At 40.0% G+C, this 17291-nt stretch overlaps 1 protein-coding gene and 3 non-coding genes across 4 annotated transcripts; 3 read left to right on the forward strand and 1 right to left on the reverse strand.

Annotated features, from left to right (window-relative positions):
• The first annotated feature begins 5281 nt into the window (after positions 1 to 5281).
• Trnae-uuc (transfer RNA glutamic acid (anticodon UUC)) lies at positions 5282 to 5353 on the forward strand. Its single transcript has one exon. It is a non-coding gene; the product is annotated as a tRNA-Glu (tRNA).
• A 704-nt stretch (positions 5354 to 6057) lies between these two features.
• On the forward strand, positions 6058 to 6129 carry Trnae-uuc (transfer RNA glutamic acid (anticodon UUC)). Its single transcript has one exon. It is a non-coding gene; the product is annotated as a tRNA-Glu (tRNA).
• A 378-nt stretch (positions 6130 to 6507) lies between these two features.
• Positions 6508 to 6579, forward strand: Trnae-uuc (transfer RNA glutamic acid (anticodon UUC)). The gene has a single exon. It is a non-coding gene; the product is annotated as a tRNA-Glu (tRNA).
• An 810-nt stretch (positions 6580 to 7389) lies between these two features.
• LOC145488194 (uncharacterized) lies at positions 7390 to 17114 on the reverse strand. The gene is made up of 7 exons (XM_081466999.1): positions 16632 to 17114; positions 13950 to 14207; positions 13352 to 13546; positions 12404 to 12574; positions 11298 to 11345; positions 10634 to 10760; positions 7390 to 9970 (listed from the first exon to the last, which is right to left on the reverse strand). Exons 1-7 carry the CDS (start codon positions 17065 to 17067, stop codon positions 9745 to 9747), a joined length of 1461 nt encoding a protein of 486 aa, XP_081323125.1. The 5' UTR covers positions 17068 to 17114; the 3' UTR covers positions 7390 to 9744.
• Between the last annotated feature and the right edge of the window lie 177 nt (positions 17115 to 17291).

Raw genomic sequence — 17291 nt, forward strand, 5'->3', positions numbered from 1 at the left:
CAACACACATTAAAAAAAAAAACCTCTTCTTTGGTGGTTTATTCGGCGTGGAATGTTTTACAACAACATTTGTACAGGGTTTTTCTGAACACTAACCTATCCTTCTTAACCCATGGGGAGAGCGGGGATAATATATTATCTTTAAGTTTCATTTAATAATAAGAACTAAATCTTAGAGGGTCGAAGTTTCCTATTTTGCAACTGAATAACGGATAATTCTTGCTATTTTTACTCATTTAAGACAAAAATTAAGTGGTAAAGCTATTTATCGAAAATCTATTCTACCAGGCGACACATCACTGTCAACGATACGAACAAATCGATGGCAATGTTTATTATTTTTGGCGTGACCTTGAAACCACAAAACAGACTCTGCTCTCTTTGTGTATGGTCTGAAGGGTCTAAGGAGAAAGAGGGGAGTTTGATATTTTGTAGGGTGAAAGAGCCAGGACCACCCTACACTTCGGGCTTGCGATTGCCAGCATAAGAATATTTTTGGCAGTAAAAAGAGGATTAAAGAATCTTTTAACACACTGTCGTTCCTTTGCCTCGACATTGTGTCAATCCCTATTGTTGCATCCTTAAGACTTATAAATGAGCGAAAAACGGGAAAACACATAATTGCGAGCTTGAAGCTGCCTCTACTGCAATATTTTGGTCTCCCACTTTGTAAAATGTTATCTAATAGTCTCCAGAACAGTTATGGGGCTGTCAAAACATTTATTTTAGCAATTTTAACAGCTACAACCGAAAACGATCGCTTAAATTACTTTATTTTTATTCATAACATGTAACGCTTGTGAATATGAGCTTTGTGTGTAACCAAATACGGTCAGCTTGGTAGAGGGCTTGGCCGGTTTGGTTAATGCAGGTTGGCTGGTTGGGAGATTCAGGTTGAGCCAGTTGGGGTAATATAATTTGTTCTGCACTGAAAACCGTGGCCCGAATTACTACCGGGTCCAGGTCAAAGTCACCAAGTTAACGGTTCTTGGACAAAGGGAGATGGTTTATTCCAGTTATCTGCAGAATCTTTACCATGTAAACAGAGAAATAAGACCACGTGTGCTTTATTTCATCGGGGGTGTTTGAAAGAATAGAGTACATGTATATAGAAGAACGTTACTTAGGCATCGCTATTTTACGAGAAGATCCCCGATCTAAAGCATTTTAACTGTGATGATGACGTCGTTCTTCTGCTTTGAGGATATGCAATCGGAGGAAAGTGGAACCCCGCCTTACGGTCACCTCGTTAAGGTAGAATGATCCCCTAAAATAGACCAAAAAGTTTGTTTAAATATGGTGAAGAAATATCAGTAGTGTGCGATTGCACTCATAAAGAGAAAATAAATTTTGAAGGTTTTTTACTGTCCAACCTGTGTAATCTTTATAGATCTTTATAACTGTGCCCCGTTTATACGACCTCTCAAACCAGTTATGTTTATCTTTCCACTGTTACTGTATGTAGTGATTGAAGTAATTATAGCTACATTCCGATACTTATTAAAGAAAAGTTGTTAGAAGTGAATTTGTGATATATCTGTTAAGACATCACACAATTTGGACCAGCAAAGTAATTTGACACTGCCCCGTTAATTCGGCCACCCGTCATTACGGTCACCAACGGGGCCATGACAATTTGGCCGTATTTTAAACGGGGTTCTACTGTGTGTAACTTGGGAGCCCATTTTGACTTCACTAATGTTGGCTGGAGGGTGAACAGTTAAACACACTTAGAGACAGTAAAATTCACACTGTCAACCAATTCATCTTCCGACAGACACACAACTAATTCTATTAACTTACGCAATATAGTCTACATATTTAAAATATCTTAATTTTTGTTACATTTTTTCGGTCATTATTGAGTTAACACTGAATCTCATATAACCTTAAATCAAGTCTCAAAAATAGGCAGGTTTTCACTGTAGGTCCCATCCACACTAAGCCAGAGGAATTAAAAACGTACCAATCACCAGTCATTTTGCATTTGTATTTGAATAAAACTCGGTCAGTGAAATCACATGATTTTCGTGACGCCATCGGTTTCGAAAAGCTTCATTTTCAAAATGTTTCCTGTGCACACAAAAACGCAAAGCCGGCGTTTCCAAATTCCTCCGGTTTTAAGAGTGTTTTCGAAAAGCTCCATTTTCGTTGCGGATTAGTGTGGACGCAATGCCTAACCGGAGAAATAAAGCTCCGTTTTCAAATTCCTCTGGCGTAACATGGTTTGGACGGGGCCTGAGTGTCGAACGGTAACTGTACGCATTGGTTTTGGTTGCATTACTATGCAAAGTGATTGGCTTAAATAACTCGCACCAGTTTGTCATCCAGTCAAAAGGAAAACCAAAACCAATCATGGCTCGGTTAGGCTTCAAATTTTTTTTTTTTTTTATTTATTTGCAATAACACAAGGGAAAACAATACTTACTTACAACACTAGCTCTAGTTACATTATATTGCTCTAATTATTTACACTATTTAAATTACAATATCTAAACGACTTACACTACTAACAAATACAGTTACGCGACTTACACTTCTAACAAATACAGTGACGACAAGGGGCAAAGAAAAATAGAAGAAAAATAGATAGTTCAGTTATCATTACAGCTTGAGGTTGTACCATGGAAACATAAAAAACAGACCAAAGGCATGTGGTACGTTAAAGGTAAAATGAGTTATGCATCTGACAGGAGATTAGAAATAGACTAATGGGTAGGAGATAGATACCGATAGGTATAGAAAATATAATCTAAAATAATAATTAAATCCTCATATATTCTGTAAGAGGTTTCCATTTCTTTGTGTCTCCACTTTTTGTTTCAATTTCATATTGTGATTTTAGTGTGCATATGAAATGCGTAAGATTTGGATGATCATCTTTTGTTTTAGCGAGCCATATGTGATATCGTGCCCAGAGAAAGCTGTAATTGATAAGAAGCGCAAATTGAGAGATATCTGGCCTCAGACCCAAAGCAGTAATATTTGTCAAAGCATAATCTCTATGAAGTAAATTTAAGTTTTTCAGCCATTCAGTAAGTTTATTCCAAAAGTAAGATGTTTGGCGGCATGACCAAAAAAGATGAATTATTGGCTCAGAGGAGGTGTGACAAAAACTGCACGCTTCATCGCCCTGTAGACCTATTCTAAATAAGAAGTTATTGGTTGGTACACGTCTATGTAAGAATTTAAACTGAAACTCTATCAGCTTAGTGCTCTTTGTGCATTTTTTAGCTAAAAGATAGGCAGCAGTCCAATTTATGTTGTCATTTATTGGTAGGCCACAATCCTCTAGCCATTTCTTTTGACTTGACTCTGGGGTTAAACTCTTGTTACTAATCAGTTTTTTATATATTAATGTAGTTGCTTTTTTGACTTGCAAAATTCTTGTTGTAAGTGGCTCATAGTCTTGGTTTTACAACACTCAACTGAAAACTGCTGTGATGCTTTAGCCTCCAACTAGGGCATACTGGGGACGTAATCGGGCATCATGATGCCTCAGACCTCCCAGACGGTGTGAAGCTCCAGCCAGCATAGCTCTAGGGATCATGAGGATGCTCAAGCCTCCTCGCCGCGCCAAGGCACACCACCAGAGGAGGAATATAATCGGGTATATTCGGGACATACTCGGGATATACTCGGGATAACTTAACACTGGAAATGAGTTTTATTATATTGGAATTTATAATCCATCAAATATTTTCGCTAGCGCGAGATTGGTCTAAAAGCGTCACGTGACTGAAAATGCCCTTGGGAACAAGTGATATTTCCCAATTTTTAAAACTGCGCGTGTTGCGAAAAAAAAATTCAAGTACGATAAACACAATAGCCCCCACTTGGCGAGAAAATATGCTCAGATATTTGTCCTTGGACATTATCTGTTCCTCAAAGCTCACAGTGTTCGCTTCTCAGAACAGATAATGTCTGCGGACAAATATCCGAGCATATTTTCGTGCCGATAGTGTTAACTATGGATTTTCAAGCTGCATGTACTCACCGTTGCTATGGTTAGTTTCTTTTTGGCATCAATTCAAATAATGAAATAAAATTGATGTCTAGTTTTTGGAAAAGCTCTTCCTGGAAATAGTCATTCTGGATTCTATAACTTTTCAGGGTTTTGTTGTGTGATTTTTCAGCCAAGCCTTAATTCGTTTAGTATTCCTTTTTAGACATTGAAATAGGTTTGTTTAATTAAAATTCGTATCTCGTTCGCATTTCGCACAAAGGTGCAAGGAAATGTGTACATGCCACAAATAGCACTAAGGTGTCCTTTTGAATATGTTTAGACACGAGAGTACGAACGGGTAATGATATGGACTAGGCGGGCCTAAGATATGAGAAAGGCCAACCCACGAACTATGGATTGTGCAATTGTTTGTTGGTGACGCTGATGTTGTAAGAAATATTTAACAACAACTTTTGTCTTTTAACTTAGTGTTATCCTAAACTTTTAATCGATAAAAGCCAAGATTGTAACTTTAATATTGTTCACGTTACCTTATTTAGGTCAACCACTTAGGAATAGTCAGTTAAAATCAAGATGGAAAATGTTTTAGTCAACCTCGATAATCTCGAAAGAAAATATGCTATGTAGCTTGGTGCGCAGTCGCAATGGAACCTTATGCGAATTGCACATGACATTACGTTAACATAATTGACAGTTTGACAGTGATTTGATGGATCATGTGGGTTGTCTCTTTAAAAGGAACGTGACAAGTGAACTCGTAGTTTTATTTTTGTAATAGCTGTGATCAGTAAAAAGTAGAAACAGAAAAAACGGCGTAACAACTGCCATTGGAAATGAAAGGGAAGTAACCGAACATAAGAGTATTGAAGTGATCGGCTGAATTCCCAAAGTGTACTTCGACAAATTACTCCTGGCTGCTTCATGCTACAAATTCGCTGCAAATAGAGTAACCTTGCGCAAGAGCACTTTCGTGCTGGATGGTAGTTTATTGTGGTGTCTATCTGTATCTATTATTGTCTAAAAAGTATAGATTGAGATTATTCTGTCCAGTGACCCTCTGTTTTTGTATTGACTTCATCGAGATCGCAAGCTTGGCAAAATATTAATCCGGTGCGTGGGATATGAACGAGTCAAAATGCAAAGAAAAGAAAAGAAGTAAAATGACTCGCACCAAAAAAAAATAAACGTCTGTGGACAGACTAGTTTGACATCTTCATCATTTTTTTCTTTTTTGCTATTTTCTTGATACATGTATGTACTGATCTCCCTTGACTTTCTTTTCTTTATATTCATGTTCAATTACACTTTACACAATCCCATATGGTCTAGCGGTTAGGATTCCTGGTTTTCACCCAGGCGGCCCGGGTTCGACTCCCGGTATGGGAACTCTCTTTTTAAATGTACAAACTTTGCAGGTGTTTTTGCTTACTTTTTTTATCAATCACTGAGGCTAGATAAGTTGAATCTATCCCAGTAAGACTCTTTCCTTTTCACCAACTATTCTGGCGAGAATTTCCTGACGCGATAAGATTCGGTTTCAGAAGAAAGTAATCGGTTGAAGTTTTTCTCAACCATTCATGTGGTAGGGTTGGTAAAATAACTTAGGATCTCCATTTCACTCATCTTCAAATATTCAACTAGTCATTACTCAGAGCACAGAATTCAACGAACAATTTCGAAGCATTTTATATTTCTTTTAAGCACCATTGTTAACTGTCTTCGCTTAGTCTCAGAATAAAACATCCGACCATGTCACTTGAAGCAGAAAAAATTGCTAATTCCCATACCGGGAGTCGAACTCGGGCAGCCTGAGTGAAAACCAGGAATCCTAACCGCTAGACCATATGGGACACCGCGAAAAGGAAAGAATAGCAACAATTATAGTAGCCTCGCACTAGAGCACTTCATTCTTGAGGGCAGTTTATTGTGGTGTGTATCTGTCAATTATTATTCAAAAATTCTAGTCTTTTTTATATCTTCATAAGTTTTCTTATTTGTTATTTTCTTCACCCATTCTTCACCCATCTCCCTTACATTTGCTCTCTTTGTAATCTATGTTCACAATTTTTTTTTTGTCAGTTCCTATGGTATCCCATATGGTCTAGCGGTTAGGATTCCTGGTTTTCACCCAGGCGGCCCGGGTTCGACTCCCGGTATGGGAAAATGTATATCATTTTTATTTTGCATTGTTATATGACTCTGTCTAACAAGGACTGGGAACTAACAAATTCATCAATTTGATTGGCTGAAATCGATATTGAAAGCGGTCTAGATTTTCCCAGCTAGACCGGCATCTATCTAGATCGGTAATGTTTTGCAGTGAAAAAGTTGCAAACTAAAATGCAAAATCGCTGGATATTTTCATCTAACAATATTTGTTTATGCAAGTACCGAAAAACCTGTTGAAGATTTAAGACTAGATTTTATAGTTAATAGTTGACAGACAGACTGAGACGCCACAATAAACTAGACTCCCGGCAGACCGAAGTATTCTAGTACAAGGGTATTATTTTTGCTGCAGATGGAACAGTTTCTAGTTGTCCCATATGGTCTAGCGGTTAGGATTCCTGGTTTTCAGCCAGGCGGCCCGGGTTCGACTCCCGGTATGGGAATACATTTTTTCTTAAATGTACAAACTTTGCAGGTGTTATATTGAATGGATTTACGAAATCCAATATGACATACGACTGACGAGGCTAGTTTCAACGAAATATATTTTGCAGGTATTGTTAGCTGGGGCTATAAAGGTACCTATCGTATGAAGTGTGCTATCTCGCAATGTATGTGTGAATGCAAATCAAGAAAACTGATTCTTTGCTTCTTTGGCGACAAGTAAACGATCGACCTGAAACAAATCTAGGACAAGACTTTCGGAATCTCACCATCGGGCAGTCCAGATACTCGCTCCTTTACCCGCCCTAAATTCTGTTGAATCCAGGCGGGAGAAGAGAGAGTAGAAATGAGCACAAAACTCATAAGATGCGTTACACTATGAAGAGAAAGTTATTTAAGGCTGAAAAAGCTCTTTTAAATGTCAAACTGAGTTCGCGTAAACTAGACGTTTCGGGTAGCCCTTCTTAAATGTGTTAGAAAATATATAAAAAAAAAAGGTATTGTATACGCATGCTCAGACGGAAAGAGCGCTCATGAAATACAATAGAGTTAAAACAGGTTTGCTGCGCCATACTGTTTTAGGACTTTAAACGCGTGTAGTAGTGCGTGTATTTATAATATGCGCGAGAAACACAGTCTGGAAACTAAAGTTAACGTTCGTTCCTCTTGGCTTTTTTTTTTTTCTCGAGTTGGTGCTTATAAAGGGTATGCCTGAACATAAACGCAAGCAAATGGTCATTTTTAGGCTATGATGTACTTTGTATCGGTGTAGAATAGTGCCTTGTCTGAACGTGTCTTGAACGCAGTCAATGCTACAAACCCTCTCTCATTTAGTAAGAAGCTTCTCTGTAAGTGTGAATGCAGAAATACTTGAATTCACAAAATAGAACAACTTTATACAACACCATGGGAAAGAAAACGTGACACAGCTAATAATCAGCCATATTAAATTATTAAATCTAACGTAAATTACTCATGCAACCGAATGTCTTCCGTTACTTTTGAATTATACCCGTAAACCAGTTTGTAATTGAGCTGTTTCCTAACAAGATATGTCAACTACAGGTGGGCCTCGCTAACTCGAACTCGGTTAATACGAATTCCCCGTTATTTCGAAATCAAAACCTACGGGTCAAAACCATTCACCTTGGATTTGCCCTTTAGTCATTTTACTATCAGTTATTTCGAACCATTTTATGCTTCCCCCGAGAGTTGGAAATAGCGGGTTTCAACTGTATTTTGAATCTTCTAATCCAGCGGTCTCAGATACTCGTTTAACCAGTTTGATCATGACGTCAGTGCTTTCTCATTGGTTCACAGAAAAACCTTTGTTCTTTCGCTATATAAGTCCGATACCACCCGGATGGTTGGGCGGTCAGTTAACTCCACTACAGTACACGTATCTCTCTTTAATACTGATATTAAGTAGTAGCAATATTAAGGGTTTCACGGTTCGACGCATGTTTGCATTATTTATTCGCCTGTGCACGCTTTTGGCACTTGAAAGGTTGTTAGAACGAAGCGATCTAGTCTTCTGGCAAATACTGCTAGTTAATCATTTGAATTTAATTATGAAGCAATGAACGCACAGCTTAAACCAACCACTGGATTTAGAAGCTTTTTGAAGTTCGAAGGAAAAAAAAAAGAAAAAAACGCAAAATAGAACATTCTTCTTCAATAATCACTTTTCTTCGCTTCAAGAGAACGGTATTTACGTTCTTCTTCAATAATCAGTTTTCTTCGTTCAAGAGAACGGTGAGATAAAATGATATTTCAGTCTTTCCTTGAAATAGGTAAACAAGTTCTCAGTACCTTACAAGATTTCCTGTTCTAGTATACGACCTATAAAGCATATGGTTAACTCCCCTGGATCCTAGTTCTGGAAGGAAACGACATTCGTAAACGGATTCACGGCTCATTGTCCAAATATTCGTTCGAAATTTCACTAATTATTTACAGGAGTTTTTCTTGTTTGAGAAAAAAATAGCAAATTCATTTCTACAGGAGACTGAAAATAGCGGAGGAAATGTTTCACCGTGGGTATTTTCCAACTGAACTTGTAAAATGAAGGTCGTTTTACCATTCTTAGCCGAAGTTGCAAAATTTCCACACACGTTTATTAGAAAAGCATCACTTTCTTATCTTTCGTCCTTGTCAGCTAAACAATAATATTCGGAGAAAAAAAAATTGTTCTCTTATCTTTTCCGTTATTTTCCAATAATAATAAAAAAAAAATACACGAGAGTGAACGCCAGCGAGAAACATTAAACAAATTACATAAAATACCGTAAAAGAGTCATGTATCCATACTCCTCAGACCTAATTCATTTTATCGTACGTCGTGTGATCACATTTTATTCACTAAAGCGGTTTTCAATTGAGTGTCGTAAAGTTAAAACCAATCCAATAACTTCCTAGCTTGCGTAGCAGGCGTAAAACAGGGGAGATGGGGAGGGAGAACAAGAGCGGGGATAGATGGAGGGGGCGAGGGAGAGAGGACGTTCCTTCCCATTATTTCTCGCGTTGTTGCCTCCCTACTCCTTCTCCGTTTACGCCTACAACGCAGGCTAATAACCTACCAATTAGACTAGTCAGTAAATCTCAAACCGTAGTAAAACTAAAATCACAGTAATTTACTGATTATTTTTGACACTCAATTGAAAACCGCTCTAACAGGAACAATTTATTTCACGGTCGCTTCATGCTACAGAAACCAGAACAGGTAGACTTCCTACATGCTCCTTCTAAACCAACGGAATGACCTGCACAATTTACAAGGTTTTTAAAGATTGGCCAAACAAAACAATACATAAAGAACAGCCCCAAGCCTTAAGAGCAACTTAGCATCCGGCTAAGCGCGCTTAAAGAGTCCACGATCGTCTTGGTCAGCACCAAAGTTCAACCCGTCAGTGACTAAAAAGATTGGGGGTCCTGGGAAGTCATCGTTAAGAGCCAATCAACTGCGAGAGGAAATGACGATGATGGCGGGTGAGCTTTTATCGCTAAACTTAATTGATTATCGGTTGAGCGCAAGTTACAAACAAATCCTAAGCGAATGTCTTTTGCGTAAGTCTCTTTATGCCGCTGCAACTAACTAAATTTTAACTTAAGCCTTATTAATTTCCTAATTAATTTCATTCTCCCCCTCTCCCACCACAAGCAACTCATTTCGCCGGCAGCGCCTCACATTTGGGCGGATCTTCTTTCATCCTGTTCAACCGCTGAACGAAGTTCGCGGGCATGTTATTGTTGCGGGGATCTGCAGCAAAATCCATCACATACGAGCTGGGTTCCTCGCCGTCGTCGTATTCCTCGTAAGAAGCGAAAACGTAATATTCCGAATCAAGTTTGAAATCAATCGAACAGCCAAACATATCTGTAATGGTAAAACTGCAAAATAAGAAGAAAAGAGGTAGAACTTTGGAAGAATGAAAAAGAAGTTCTTATGTAGGATAACAAAAAAACACACTTGAGAGTTTCAGAATAAGAAATAAATTGCTCTGAAGTGTAGAAACTTCTCGAAAGTGAACACCAACTGCTGAAACTAATAAATTTGTAACGTTCTTTATGCGGTCAGTTATCAGTTGTTATAGCAGAAAAATATGGTCGGGCTCACATATAAAAGGCAAAAACAAACGAGATACCAAAGTAGTGTCAATGTTTTAGCGATCACAAGCTTTCGTCGTTGCCACAGCGTCTTTCTCAAGTGAATATGGTGGTAATCTACTTGTCACGTGAGCTTGGGTGAACCAAGTCACCTGCCAAAACATCACGTGACAAATAGATTCCCGCCATAGTCATTTGAGAGAGATGCTGTGGCAGCGTCGAAAGCTTGTGACCGCTAAAACATTGACTGCTTCGATATCTCGTTTCTTATTATGTCTACTAGATTCGGGAAACAAATGGGAAAGAAACCCGAAAAGTATACGCGGCTCTTTTAATAAGGAAGAACTTTTGTTATTCCTTGGGAGCTAAAGCCCATGGGCTTTCTGTAGGAAGGATTAATTACGCGGGGAATTAAGTTAAGTACCGGAATTTACGGGTTTTGCTTACCCGTGCTTGATGGAGATTTCTTGGTCTATGAAAACAGTCGCCGGTTCATCTTGTTTGAAGATTTCCAAAACTATCACATTGACCTCTAATCCTAGCTGAAACTTCACCGTGGGGGTAACTCTGGCGACTAGAGTAAAAACAAAAGAAAAAACTGAGGTTCATTTCTCACAGGATGTCTTTCTCTCAAGTCTCCGGCATCATGTATACGTCTGGTACGAGAATTTCCTGACCAAGAGGTCCGGCATCGTACAAGAATTAAATTCTTCATCGGCGCGTGGTCCCTGACATCCAAACGTTTTTGAGTAGCTAGTGCCCTCATTACAGTCATTGCAAGGCTTTCAGTCCAAATTGCAATCGTAAGGGTTTTGTTGGTAAGACACGCTCTCGCTTTGGACGAGTGAGAGAAACAAACAGACCTAATAGCAAAAAAAAAACGAAACAAAATATGATGGGGTCATGTAAGAATGTACTTAATTAAAGTTACGTTGCACATCCTGCCGTCCCCGCGACAAATTTAGGGCAGGATTTTGCAGGATTCCAGTTGGCGAAATCAAAGCCAGAGTGCTAATTCTCCTTGAATACGTTGTTGTTTAGTTGTGAGCGTAAAACTATCAGGAATTCTTGCTTTCGGAAATAAACCAGAACAATATCTAACAATACATACCTAAGTTACTGCTACAAAACAACTCTGCGAGGTTGAACTCTGTACTTTCTGTGAAAGTAAGAAGATTACTTTTTTCATAAGCGGATATTAAAATAAACGGCTTAGGGCTCTGCCGCGGGTAAAGCGATTTACAACGGCAGACAGTTGTTTTTTTGACTCTATCTTTTTCAAAGATCTTCATTCGTTGTTTTTGTGCTGTCCGGCTCCACCGTTTTGGTGACACGGTTTGAAAACATTGGAGCAGTGATTTCTAGTAGCATTGGACTCCAGATTCCAGATCGTGTTAGGTTATTGCAGTATCCCTGTATCTTGTAATGTTGTAAATGTGACAAGCATTGAATTCAAGTTTCTTTTATTACTTCACCTTGGAGAGAGAATCTTAACGGCTTCTAACTGTTCACCGATATTCCAATGGAAGGTCTCAATATGCTTGGGCCTCAAGGGTTCAAGGATCGATCATAGGGACCCCGCACCCTTATTTGTGAACTGTATATGCTCTTTTATTTCTGTTTTTAGATTACATAATATGAGCATATAAAGTTCACAAATAAGCATGTGGGTTCCCTTCGAATTGATCAAAATTTAACCATACACTAACAAAATTCTGGTTTTGAACTCTTACCCCCTCGGCGGAATCGAGGGGCATTTGACCCTGTCGACACCATGTAATTAGTTTTCTTTTTTAGCTCGTGGAGAAATAGAACACTTGAGGCTGACTGCATGCACTATCACCGCCTTATTTTGGCATCGGTTTCATTTCTGTTCTTTTACTAAGCTCTACAGTCTGAAATCAACAGATTCTTTAAACGCTTTACCTGAAGTATTTATCCCAAGTACCACTCCAGCCCAGTGTCTCGCGACCATTCTCTCGTTCTCATTCCCCTTTCTAAATTAGTTCCTTCGCTTGATACACATACCACCATTTAATGTAGTTATTTGACCTTTTTTGTTTTAGTGTAGTTCAGTTCTGGGACTCTCTCAGTCACGCAAATCAACGCCCTCGGATGAGAGACATGCACCCGGGAACGTAACGTTGCGTGACAGAGGGCTACTGTAGAACTGGACTGGGCTTCGTGTAAAGCTTTGTGGGGATCGCGTTAACTTACCTTCATCCGTAGCCCTGACAGTGGCCTGGAAACCAGTGGCTACTCTGTTTGGCAAGATTCCAGAGTTCAAGACAATCTGCATACAAGTCGAGTTACACCGCGAAACAAAGACCCCAGGTAACACCTTAGAACCGCAGTATTTTCTCCACGGATAGCGATGCTGATCGCACTCTGAGGAAACCAAAAATTTAAATGCGTTATCACGGGATTTACCCCCGGGTTGGGATGCTAGTCCATCGCAGGGTTACTTCCAGCATTAAGTTCGCCGGTACCCATTTTAATTTATACACACACCTGGGTGGAGAAAGACACTGCGAGATTAAAGTGTCTTTCCAAAGAACACAACACAATGTCCTCAGCCAGAGCTCGAACCCGGACCGCTCGATCCGGAGACGAACGCATTACCCATGAGACCACGACGCCTCCCACCATGCGGTAGGTACCAAGTTAAATGTACTGCTGAAAAATGGCGGTTGATTCACCCTGATTTATCCTGATGTCGATTAAGAAGAATATGTACGTCAGCGCGCACTTTACCCTAATTTATCTAATTAAGCAGAATCGGGGTAGTAACCTCTTTTTAGCAATCTTTTAGTACACTGATGGGAGAGTGCTAGATAGAGCGAAGGAGCGGGAAAGATTTCCACCCCTTGCATTCAATCGTTCAAATAGAAGATTAGAAGGAGGGTTTAGGAGAACACCCTTGATGGATATGGAAGGGGTTCAAAGAACACGTCGCCAGGCTGCGATCCTCCATGAACAATGAACTTTTTCGGCGACTATCTGGAATTCTATTGTTTCAAAGAGCTATTATGGGATGCTTCCGGAGGCAAATACACACTAAGTTATCCCCTAATATGACATTCATAATGTGTCCACCTCTTCCCTCCCCATCAATGTTGACTAATCACTTTCGTAGTCAGAAGCTGAAGAGGCTGTATATCGTACCATTGATAATCTCCAGTTTGTCGAATGTACGAAGGTCAAAGGTCGTGAAATTAAACTCCAGCCTCATTCCTTGTGGGGGACACACTCGCCATGAGCAGGACTTCGCTTTCCGGTATGGCCAGGGATATTCTGGGCTCTGTATTGTTACTGTGGCGTTTTCATCGACTGCGACCAGGCGTCCACACGCTGAGGAGACTGGGAACAAATGACATATAGTATATCAGCTTCTGGTGCATATTCCTTTACCACCAACAGAACTCCCGGGGGGGGGGGGGGGGAGACTCTCATAGGAAAAGGAATGGATCACTCGTCGGAAATTTTGAAAAGAACCCCTAATAGGTACCAAGAATCTGTTTTCTGAGCGTGGCTTGAAATTTGTTTCACCCCTGAGAGGCACCAATTCTATAACAACACATAATCTCCTGTGATATTTTGTTTTAGGCTCAGTACCCTAAAAGGTACCACGAAAGCTCCCACTGTGGACCTTTCGAGGCTGAAAACCCCAAGAGGTACCAAAGCCTCATTTTTAACCCCTAATAGGTACGACGAACACCGCCGTCTTTTTTATATGGCAGTCCTCCTGGGTGTCCATACTTACGAATCTGTACATAAGTCTCCTCCGTCGCTTCTCCTGCAGGGTTTTTAACCGTGCATACATATCTGCCAGTGTCGTACATGGTGGCGTCAGTGATTTCCAGCATATTCCCTCGTTGTTTTTCCAACACAAGCTCTCCTCCCCGGTACCAGTTTGTAATCACGGGCAAGGAACCGCTTGCTAGACAGTTAACGACAGCTTTCCCCCCTTCCGGTATTCGGTTCACAGGTTCAAAGGTTTCCTCTTCAATCTTGGGCGGTACTATGAATGAAAAATTAAAAAAAGTTTTCCTTTCGGTGGAAAATGTTTCTTAGACTCGTTTACCAGTAGCTGTTCAGAAATCTGGCCTAGATGTTACGCTACAGCTAAGAGTCACATTATCTATCATCTACTTTACCCCCCCCCCGGGGGGGGGGTTATTCTCAGAAAAATTGGTTGGGGGTGTGCGGCCCGCTTCCCAAAACCCTTTTCCTATTTAAAACCAAAATATGCGATTTTCCCTACCCTTTTTATGACCTGACCAAAAATTCCACACCTTATTTGAGACCTGACCCTTAAATCAATACCCTGTTTCAGACCTGCCTTATAATTAGTTCCCTAGTTCAAACGGATGTTAAAGGCATAGTGAGGGGCTTTTGTTGATGGTCTTATCGATAATGATGAAAACGTAGCTTCGGCTATATCTAAAAAAACATACCCATTTCAAGACTTGAGTGCAGAAACCATACTCTATTTGAGACCAAAATGGCTAAAATCGATACCCTATTTATGACCAAAACGGCTATAAAACCCTACCCTTTGGGACCGGACATATAAGGGAATACCTCCCGGAATTAAACTGATAATTTCACATCATTAATAGGCTATTCTGCTAACTTACCAATAATGCAAGAGAAAGAGCACGCAAGCCAAGAATGAACCTTCTAACGTTTAACTGGGCGTTACATTTTATGTTCTACATTCTTCGACTTACTTTGGGCCGTCACGCAACGCTGCTCCCGCCACCCGCGTGACCCAACATCGGCCAGAAAGAAGACTAATAAACTTCTGGACTCGCTTAATTTTTCACGGGTTTTCGAGATCCAAATTCGCAAAACATGGAAAGATACCTCTCACACGAAATTTTACTTGTTGAAGAGGCAATGATGAGAAAATGCATAAGCCTTTGGTTATATTACCCTCTAGAAAAAAAAAAAAAACGAAAAATGGCGTGGAGGGTTATCGTGACGGTATTATACCGAGGATCATGAGAAAGCGCGCTACGTGCGCAAAGAGCGTGCATCTTAGGGTGTCCAAGGTCATAACCGAATAAGTGGCTGCTGAGCGATTTGATTTTAAAAATGTAATTTCAATTGACAACCGGATCTTGTACTCTGTAATTCTTTGACTCTAGCACTCGCCTTGTGGCAAAGACCACCATCTTAGTAAGATGTATCGTTTCCTCCTGCAAAACAGCGATGAAGAGTTCTTTACCCAGGGGAGAGAAGAGGGCCAGCCGAGCTTCTTTCCACTTATTGACTCCACTTGTATACGAGAGTAGATACTTCGTCAAAACTATAACTCTTAGAGCTTAATGAACTCCACTGCTACCGTGCCGAGAGGAAGCACAAAACCTTTCTTTTTCTCCGAGCGATCCTTGGAAATCAAAGATATAATATTTTTCTGTCTGTAATTTTCAGACATCTTAATCGTGTACACGGTGGGTGGCCAGTGTAAACAAAAATGCTTCCGAAACACTCTTGTCATATTTGACAGTTGAGACAAAGTGTTTACATCTGTAAACATCTGTGAGAGTTGCCGTGAAGCTTACGGTTTCTACGGGATTTTTGTCAGACAGAAAGGAAATGCTTCAAGATTTGAACTTGTAGGTGTGGTCGGCAATAGTGACAAGTATAAAATATGCCGGATTAAAAAGGATTGGATTCTCAAGTGCGAATTTATATCAGATTCCTTGCTGCGAAAAGGAAAGACCAACCTGATATGTTTTGGTGTGTGCTTTTTTTTTAGTTTCAACTTTAAGCCCACAGCTAAAATCTTCGGAAGCTTTTCCTAACCACGACTTCTAAGGGTCGCGTTGGTAACAGAAAGACAACAATGTTTTGATAATTGTGCTCTTTGTCTCAACTCACGTTCATGGGTGTGACTTTCAGACCAGGTTTTGTTTTGATATCCTGGCTGCACGACTACAGTTTTCGAGTTTGAGAATCGCAAAATAGATTTTAGTTGTTTGCGCGTCTAACAATTCTGCTGTCGCCGGATAAATCCTCAAGCGGACTTGATTAATAGGATCGGCTATTGATCTTTAGTGACATGACATTTATAGGTCGCGCCGCCTGCCACTTCCGCCAGCTGAAAAACGACGCGAAAATGTGGCGCGCGGCGCGCTAAGAAAATCAAAACATTATTGTTGAAAGAAAAACTCCGACATTCTCACATACGTAAATATTTGCTTTCCCACGGAGGGAAAACAGAAAAAAATCTGCTGTTGATGTCAAAATGTACGGAAACAAAACAGAAATTGCTTTAGGTAGGATTTCACGACTGGCGTGAATTCTTGATAAGAGTTAGCTAAAATTTTAAACTTTTGTTCCCTCATTTGCATTGCGCGCAAGCTGGAAAATAAGCTCACTGATTATATCACTCAGTTTTTGTTTCGTTGGGTATAAAATAAAGTTATTAACTTACCGCAGCTGTCACGTAACGGCGGTGTTTCTCCAGAGCAATAACCGCGCTCCACGGCGGAGACGAGTTCATCGCTGACTTGAATTGCCGAAACGGGGTAACCATCATATCTGGCTGTGAAATCTTCATTCACAAAGAACACGTAATCAGTGTCTGGGAAGACATATGACAGACACAATTCTTGAATTCCAAAGGATCCAAAGCACAGCTCTGGAGGAATTTCAAACGGTGATTTGAAGATCCTCTCGATTTTGACGCAAACATCGAAGAGTTGACCTGGCGGTTCTTCTTCTGTTGTATTGAGAACTTTAGCTTGGAAAACTATTGGTGCTAAGATTGTGCGCTGAGTTGAGCTATAAAATACAGTTCCTGGAATTAATGTGCAAGTGTGGACAAAGGGTAGAAATACGCCAACGACGAAGGCAGAGATAAAATACATTTCACCAGGCTAGCCTAGCCGGATGAGCATGGTCTAAATCACTGTGTCACGACAACTGTTGGTAACGGGTATAAAATTCCATTCATGGGGTGTGATCTTTCAACTGAAGAAGTTGTTTTGAAGTGACAGCTTCAGATCAATGGCTTTCGCGGGAGATTTAGTGAAATAAGATTAACTTCTTTAAGTGTATGCGAATCACGAGAAGTTAAACTCACCTACAAAAC

This window comes from Orbicella franksi, chromosome 5 (assembly GCF_964199315.1).
Source record: "Orbicella franksi chromosome 5, jaOrbFran1.1, whole genome shotgun sequence".
NCBI lineage: Eukaryota > Metazoa > Cnidaria > Anthozoa > Scleractinia > Merulinidae > Orbicella > Orbicella franksi.

What these genes read in the sequence shown, in the direction of transcription:
- LOC145488194 (XM_081466999.1), bottom strand. Translation starts at nt 17,067, where the DNA reads ATGTATTTTATCTCTGCCTTCGTCGTTGGCGTATTTCTACCCTTTGTC. An exon ending in GCCGTTACGTGACAGCTGCG is followed by an intron (nt 14,208 to 16,631) that starts GTAAGTTAATAA and finishes TTTCATTCATAG; the next exon opens with TACCGCCCAAGATTGAAGAG. An exon ending in GAAATCTCCATCAAGCACGG is followed by an intron (nt 9,971 to 10,633) that starts GTAAGCAAAACC and finishes CTTATTTTGCAG; the next exon opens with TTTTACCATTACAGATATGT.